General features: G+C 37.0%; 2 protein-coding genes across 2 annotated transcripts; one reads left to right on the top strand and one right to left on the bottom strand.

Annotated features, from left to right (window-relative positions):
* Positions 1–467: 467 nt before the first annotated feature.
* On the bottom strand, positions 468–4025 carry LOC131789697 (histone deacetylase complex subunit SAP30L-like). The gene is given in 5 exon segments (XM_059106859.2): positions 468–1770; positions 3298–3396; positions 3554–3655; positions 3781–3977; positions 3980–4025. Coding segments are annotated over 5 exon segments (561 nt in total). The 3' UTR covers positions 468–1653.
* Positions 4026–4721: 696 nt separating this feature from the next.
* LOC131789745 (high mobility group protein B2) lies at positions 4722–6192 on the top strand. Its single transcript, XM_059106922.2, has 3 exons — positions 4722–4743; positions 4854–5209; positions 5667–6192. Exons 2-3 carry the CDS (start codon positions 4860–4862, stop codon positions 5908–5910), a joined length of 594 nt encoding a protein of 197 aa, XP_058962905.2. The 5' UTR covers positions 4722–4743; positions 4854–4859; the 3' UTR covers positions 5911–6192.
* The last annotated feature ends 1911 nt before the right edge of the window (positions 6193–8103 follow it).

The raw sequence follows: 8103 nt of genomic DNA, 5'->3' as shown, positions 1-8103 counted from the left end.
ACTTATGGTTAACATGCATATTCCTTTTGAGTACCTACATTATGGAATACTCTCCCCAATTCTCTTAAAAGTGCTTTTTCAGTTTTGTCTTTCAAAGCTGCCAACTTTCAAAATTTTTATTTCATAAGTTCTTTCATAAGCTATGAGAGTTACTTATATGTTTTTACTTGTCTAGTGTTTAAGTTATTTTGTGATGGAGATTGATTTCATAGGTGACATGTAAGTGCATCAAGGCTTGAGATGCGCACATAAAAACATTGTGGTTATTATCATTATTGTCAACACCACAGGAAATGTTAATGCATAAAGAACAGTAGGGAGAAAATGCACACTGATCACATAAGGGTTCAGTCCTTGACAGTATATAGTTTACTACACTGTATCATAAGTATGAAAAAATCTTACTGGACATGCTTTGTAATTTAAATTAACAAACACATTATTTTTCTAACTACAACAAAAACGCACTCACTACTATAATTTTTATTCAAAAAGAAACTTATTACAAAGACATTTTGAATGTTACTTTGATAATGGTTAATATCCATGGGACTGTGATAAAGGAATGAAACATTCAACTCCTATCTAGAACTTTGCCATGATAAACTCCAAATCTTGGAGTGTACTGCTACTTTAACACTAGCTTGTAACTGTAACAGCATCAAAGTCTTAAACTGACAGACTGGCGAGTCTTGTGTCATTAGAGCCTTGTACTAAGGTGACTGGTTGTGATATGTAACTTAAAATAATTTATTTTCACACAAATTTATGAGAGCAACTGATGTAGGACACATTCTGAATACAGGGAAATCTTATTCACGTAATTTATTACATTTGAGTTAATATTGAAAATAAATTATGTAATCAACAGCTGTTAACAGAGCCCCAAGCTAAGTGCTATTCTGTTTCTTCTTAGCAATCTTGAGTCAAAATAGCTGGCAGAACAATATTTAGGTCCCCCCCATGGGAGAAAAAGAAATAAAATATGTGCATGTCGGATGATGCAATAAACAGGTTTTTTGTTTAAAACACACCTTAGCTGTGTCAGAGGTTTATGTGCCACCTTAAAAAAAATGACAGAGTATTCACACAACGGTATTTAATGTCTATCTTACTTTCACATTACACTAGAATCACACAGTAATTCAGGAATTCAAATTTGAGACTTGAGCAGCAGATTTACATGCCTAAGTATTTTTCTCTTTGAAGTAGAGAGATCAAATTGGTCACGGCTTGGAGCACTGATTAACATTGTAAGTTTGGTAACACACTGATGGAAAACCTAACTCTACATGAGATAAAAAAAAAACCTGGAAAAAAGGTGAAATTCCCCATGTTAAGAAAATTTGTCACCAATTTTTTTCTGAAATTAACAACACTAGGGTAACAATTAAACCTTAATTAGCTTCCTACTTTGCAATTTTTGACATTCAGCTCAAAACTTCATGAAACCCCTGGAGAGAATGCTAGAATTATGATTCAGCATAATATCATTCTGCATTGATCTCCTCAACGTTTACCTATACATATCTACAACACCAGGACCACTCTAATGTATTTACACATTAACATATTTGTTTACATCATCTTCCTCACTCCAAGTTCAAATGAAATTCTATACAGAGATTACAGCAAATGGGAGATCATCTGTCTTCAGTTACTGTCTGGTTTTTGGTCTAACTTGCTCTTGTGGGTTTTGATCATGTAGATAAAGTAAGTAACTGTCTCCTTTTCAGGACATGGAATCTGTTTGAAGTGTCTCTGGATGGTCTTAAAACAATAAAAACAAAGCTTCATGTAAGACATGTTTAAAACAACATTTGTTCAACTACCAGAATTTCATCAAAGAAAGAGATGCACCATCAAATAACATTTCATTTGAGAAGTAAACAACTTAGGATTAAGAATATAACAAGAAAGGATAGAGATTGTTTGGCATGGGGAAGGTTTTTATGTGAATTGAAAATGGAGAATTAAAAATATTTAGGCTACACTGATAAAGATAACATAAAAAAAGAATTTTTATAGTGCTAAGACTATAAAATATTCAAAAGCACTTAACATTAAGTTACAATTAACAGCTAAGATTAAAATTCCAACAAAGCTAGTAATAACAATAATTATAATAACAAATTTCCTTGCTAAGCTACAATCTAAAGAAATGAAAGTCTAAAATTCAACACAAAATTAAAATTAAAGTATTTAAAGCACTAAACATTACGAGCTATTCTTATAAATTATAAGCTTCCCTTAAAAAAAATGATTTAGGTACTTTTTAAAAATAGCAAGGCTACTACAGATACACTGAAGAGGCTACTAAAGATATACTAAGGAAGGACTAAGCCTTTCATGTGGACCACTCAAAAGCACCATGATCAATACTAAATAATCCTAATTCCAGAAATCTCTAAAATTTTTTGATGAATCCATTTTAACAAAATGAAAACCAGAAGATATAACTAACTGAAAAACATCAAATTCTTCTTTCCCTTAAACAATATGAAAATCTGGGACTCCTTAAAACATGGCAGCAAAAAGGAAAATGATGATATTTGTATTAACTGGATAACATTGCTAGGGTTTGCAGTATTTTGTATTTTGACAATTTTGGTTGAGAATTTTTTTTTGGTTTAAATCACTAACATGTCCATTCAGTCAAACTTGCCCATTTCTTCTGAACAAATTTTGAATTTTAGGAAAACTTTTTTTATGAGCACTGAAAGTTAGAATGAACCTTTAACTCCCAAGATCTCATTAGTAATTCTCCTTAGTGTTTGTCAAATGATTCTCATTATGTTAGTTTGGATAATTTGATATTGGATCAATTAATAATCCCATAATTTATATTTTTTTAATTCTCATCACTTGTCTGCATGATATTGCATAGATATCGTAAGGAGAAATTCTGTCTTGGTCACTCATTGGAGTTAAAGGGTTAAATCTCCTGTAAAGGACAAAGTATAGCTTCCGACCTACTCCACTCCCCCAGAGGAGTATCGACCGACAAGAATGCATTTTCTATGGGGAGGAGGGTAGAAATCCACGTACAGCACGAGTTTTCTCTAGAATTTCGTACTTTGTAAGAAAAAGAAACATTCTTCAAATATCCGAACTAAGCCAAATTAAAAGGGACTACTCAAAGATAAAAAGACATTTGAATTTGTTAGCTCACATCGAATTACGTTTATCGTAACAAAAAGGTGACTAACGACATTTGTAATGATGATACAACGAGTGTTTTGCCATCCAGGCTTCGAACCAAAAATATAAAAATCTCTTCAGTTCAACCATACATACCTCAACAAGCTGTGATTTGTTCAATCCTGGTCGGGTTTGTAACTTGTAATGTCGTTTATATCTTCTTAGAGTGTTCACCTGCAATTGACAGAAATCGACCTGTGCGAGATGAAAGAGAACACGTCAAAATCTTTCCTAAGAATATCAAACACGTAACCAACAAGTTTGAGCACGAATGGTAAGGAAAACCGTCGCAAACAGCAGGGTAAATTACTCCAGGTGCTTAAAAAGATAAACACAGAGTTGTCCTTCTTACCTCAGCTGTGTCCGCTTCATCGTCGGAATCTTTACGTTTTCTCTTGCTGCGAACGCTCTGAATCATATTTTTGTGATGCTCGCAAATATAGATGTGTCTTGCCTGAAATAAAACCGGTTTACAATGAATTTAATTCGAATTATCCCAGCTCTATCAAACAAAAACTTACAGTTCGGTCAGCAACCTCGGATCTGTGAAAGGATTCAGTCGGAAAAAATTTCGCTTACGTTTACGTCCAAAGCCAACTTCAGTTTTCTCTGAGAAACTGTCTTCTGAATTCGCTTGGAGTAGCTTGCGTTGCTGGCTGGTCGCTTACAGCGGTCGTTGTCTTCGACAAGGCAGCAAATCTGCCCGACAGTAGAGCTTTGTTCTTCCTGTTCGCTTCGATAGCCGTTCATTACTGCCAATCCCCGACACACATTAGCTTACCGCCGATCTTGAAAATCGCTCCTTTCCTGTTTGTTGTACACATGCGAGTGACGTCATGTCACATGGTTGAACAATGAAGAAGATGCCAAGTCAGTTTTGCGCGCATTTTTCCAGCCGATTTTTCGATCGTCACGCAATATCAATAGTATTGTTTATCCATGGAGTAGTACATGTCAGCTCGATTATCAACCATCGCATCTTATCAAATTGTTTGTTTGACTTACATGTACTTCGTACTGGAGAATATTGCCTCACAGTCAATCAGTTTCGCTCTCGTTTTTTTGTATTTTCAAGTAGGGGTGCGGTGGGGGAAAGTTATTGGAGGTACTTACGCACGAGTATCATTTCTTATATTTAAACCTTTGACTGAGATCAAATTTCAACCAGAAAGGAGAGCCATTTCTCATCTTGCCATTTTGTTTTGTCCGAAACACGTACCTGCCTAGAGTGGTAGATTCTAATGAGCACTGAATACGGCCCAAATCTAAATCAAAGGCGTCTTCTAAAGGGCTTAGCAGAATTAAACTGATCACATATTCCACGTGCAAGAAGTTGTTGATCAAATAATCGTCAGATGTTGTAAATCAAATTTTATAGATAACTATAGGGATGGTTTTCCACGATCATTTCCCAACACCTGGGAAGCCTGTGGTTCCATGCAGAGGCTACGAATTGCACACGTAGGACAGGGAACAAATAGCGGGAAAAGTAAACCAATCACTCGCGTTCTTCGGCTCGGCAGAGGTTGTCAGCTTCAGAAGGTTCGCGCTTGTCAGTTTTCGCTTACGGTCTTCCTTTAAGCTTACTATAAACTATCTATAAAACTTGTAACGCAGTGAATAGTTAACACTTCCTTCAAATCAACTTGTAGTACGAAATGTCGACACGCAAAGACCCAAATAAGCCCCGAGGGAAAATGAGTGCCTACAATATTTTTGTCAAGGAAGAAACCGAGGCGATGAAGAAATTACAAAGCGAAGCTACAGGCGACAGTTCTGAGACAAAAGAAGATAAAGCAGTTCGGCAAGCGTTTATACCGGCCTGTGCAGAAAAGTGGAAGAAGTTAACTGAGGAGGAGAAAAAACGTTTTGTGGAGGCCGCAGAGAAGGACAGGATGAGGTATAACAACGAAATGGCTAATTACACACCGCCGAGATACGAAGGTAGTGAAAGGAAAACTCGAAAGCAGAAGAAGATGAAGGATCCAAATCAACCCAAGAAGTGGATGTAAGTCTAAACCTAAATAAAAGTTGCTACTTTCATGTCGACTTAGTACAAGCATCCGTTCCAGCTGTTTCTCCATAAGTATGAATTTACACTATCCGGAAAACTGAATCTGGTCAAGTTTGTATAGTGATAAAGCGCTGTGCTTTATAAAGTTTATCTGAGCTACGACTTGCATGATTCCTCACATTTTAAAAAAAAATTCGGATCTGTACGCCGCTGACGACTTTAGACCTTTGAGAAAATGAATGTAAGCAAAAACTTTTTTTAGTACGACTCAAATTTAACCAAAGCGCCATTTTGGATCAGTTTTCTGCAGAGTGGTTTATTTTCTGGATGAGTTTCAGTGAAAAGGTTCACGTAATCCTGTTTCATTTCTGATTAGTTCATTATTACTCACAGTTCTCTTCTTCGAAACCCAACTTAAGCTGACGCTTAATTTATTTTGTATTTCCCCTAGGTCTTCCTTCATGTTTTTCTGCCAAGACAAACGCGCTGCGATGAGAGAAGAAAATCCAGAAATGAGAGTTAGAGCTAAAATGCTCGGTGAAATGTGGGCCAAGATGGAAGAAAAAGAGAAGGAAAAGTTTGAACAAATGGCAAAGGAAGATAGAGAGAGATACGATGAGGAGATGAAAGCTTTTAGAAGGGGAGACTATGTAGTTCCTAGTACAAGCCAGATAGCAGTGGAAGCCGAGGAATAATTTAAAAGCAGGAGAACTATTCAATGGCGGCCGACCTATTTGTGTTACACCAGTTGTTTTGATGATACTTTAGCGATTAAGCTGGGATTAAACTACGAAAACTGAAAAATGGAAGCCTTCACTGCAAATTCATGACGGTTTTAGAACTAAAGTAATTTAGAATGTTTCTGTTCTTTCTAGACGGAAATATTAAAGGTATTACCTTTCATATTTACCGAGGCTTGCAGAATAATTGATTTTTTTTTTAATGATGACTGCTTTGCAAGACTGATTTATAATATAATAACCCTACATATTTTAAACTAGGAACAACTTCTGTTGGGATAAATTATCCTTTGCTTTCGAAATAAGAACACGTTTTGCATAAGTTAGTGAAATAGAAAACCTAAAATGTTCCTCCTTTCATCTACTTGCAAGTGAAGCTCACCTTTTTGGTTTTCTATTTCCTTTTGATAAAATCAGTGAACAGGACAGTTTCAATAACTAAGTAACTGTTAAGAGTAAGCTTTTTTCCCTGTGTAGAACGCATATTAAGCGTTTCTTACAGTAATCGAACTCTTTCTTCTCGCGCGCTGTCTGCCAGAAAGAACCCCTAACAAAAAGCTAGACCATTTTTACGTCCACAAGATTCTTGTCATGGCGCTTTAAAACCATTATTCGTCTCCTCATAAATGCCACATCATTACATGTATTAATCTGGACCACAGTATGCTCCATCTACGCTCGACACAGCTGCACTACCTGATCTCACTTTGATAACACGCGTCTTTTTAGATTTCGTTCCGCAGTTGAAGAGTCGTCACAGGACTGAACGCCCTTCTCCATTCTCGGCTTTTCCCTCACGGGCACTTTCCGAATTTTCCTTCACAGGTCTACGGACATCATCCAATTCACCAGGCTTGATAACTTTCACACGAGTTTTAGTACTGCAAGGCATCTAAATAATGAGAATTCTTCGATGTCATCGTCAAAATTCCCGACGCGCGCGCGTGTACGCACTTTCTGTCGTTACGTCAAATGCAAAACCATCGTTTTTGTTTATGACGTATCAGTAGTATTTATGACGTAGCTAAGCATTCAGATTAGGGTGAATGGTACTGGATGGACCAAAGTTCTCAAGCTGCAGCATAGTAAAGGTAACTAAAGCATGGAGTCAGTAGAGGCCACGAACGGTTGTGACAGCTGATCTCTGGAAGAGTGGTTGTCGTATCAAATGCTATTGCTTCGCGGTGAGCGCCCTGCACATTAGCAGTTACAGTAAACTCCAGTTACCAGCCGAAAACCTTAAAGACCGACGACAGGAGTCCTTCTGAGAGAGGTTTGACTGATAAATCAAGTGTACATTCATTTGTTTTATTGTCTACAGTTCCATTGTCAGTTTTAGGGTACGAGATTTGAAACTGGTGGTATAACAGTTGATTGTGTAGTCTGATCCCTCAGGTGAGGAGTCCTCAGAAGGACCGTTGTCGGTAGAAGTGACTAAAACCGTTTCGACAACCTGTGTAGGAGTCACTCTAAGACTGAGTCAAGTGAGAAGTTTTTTCTCAGTCAGGCATTATAAGTTTGGCTTGTCGTAAGCAGATCGGTCGATGTTCTCGTGATGTTAATGATCGCGAGACTCATATCAAAAATCGCTCGTCACGGGTCACTCTAATCTAACACACTCAACAGACTTGAAACACTACAGGCGCCTCAAACTTAATGGGAGAGTAGGTTTAAGTTTTACAATGCATTGCGCAAAACTATACAAGGATTCAAGTGAATAAAGGAGGTAAGTTTGTAAAGAAACTGTGGTGCTGCGTCGGTGAGAGAGTATAACAGGGTAATTTAGTATTATCAACTGAGTTGATAACGTAAATTGGCCACCGTAAAGAGTTTAAAAGCAGACGTTTCCAGGCTAACGCTCGAAACTTCAGCTTTTAAACTCTTTTCGGTGGCCAATTCTCTTTATCAACTCAGTTTATAATACTAAATTACCATGGATTCAAGTGAGCTTGGGGCGCCTCGCCTATGATAACACCGGTGTTAAAAAATCCTTTTCAAACAAAGAGCTCAAGTCTAATATCTGACTTTAAAGGTCTGATACATGTATCAAATTGAATATAAACATTTAACTGTAAATAACGCCTTCCACATGTCTCAGACTCCCAACAAAAACAAGCGACACATTCGACATAACCGAAGGCTAAAAAC

The sequence above is a fragment of the Pocillopora verrucosa genome, chromosome 14 (assembly GCF_036669915.1).
Source record: "Pocillopora verrucosa isolate sample1 chromosome 14, ASM3666991v2, whole genome shotgun sequence".
Taxonomy (NCBI): Eukaryota; Metazoa; Cnidaria; class Anthozoa; order Scleractinia; family Pocilloporidae; genus Pocillopora; species Pocillopora verrucosa.
This window is presented reverse-complemented; position numbering and strand designations above follow the sequence as displayed.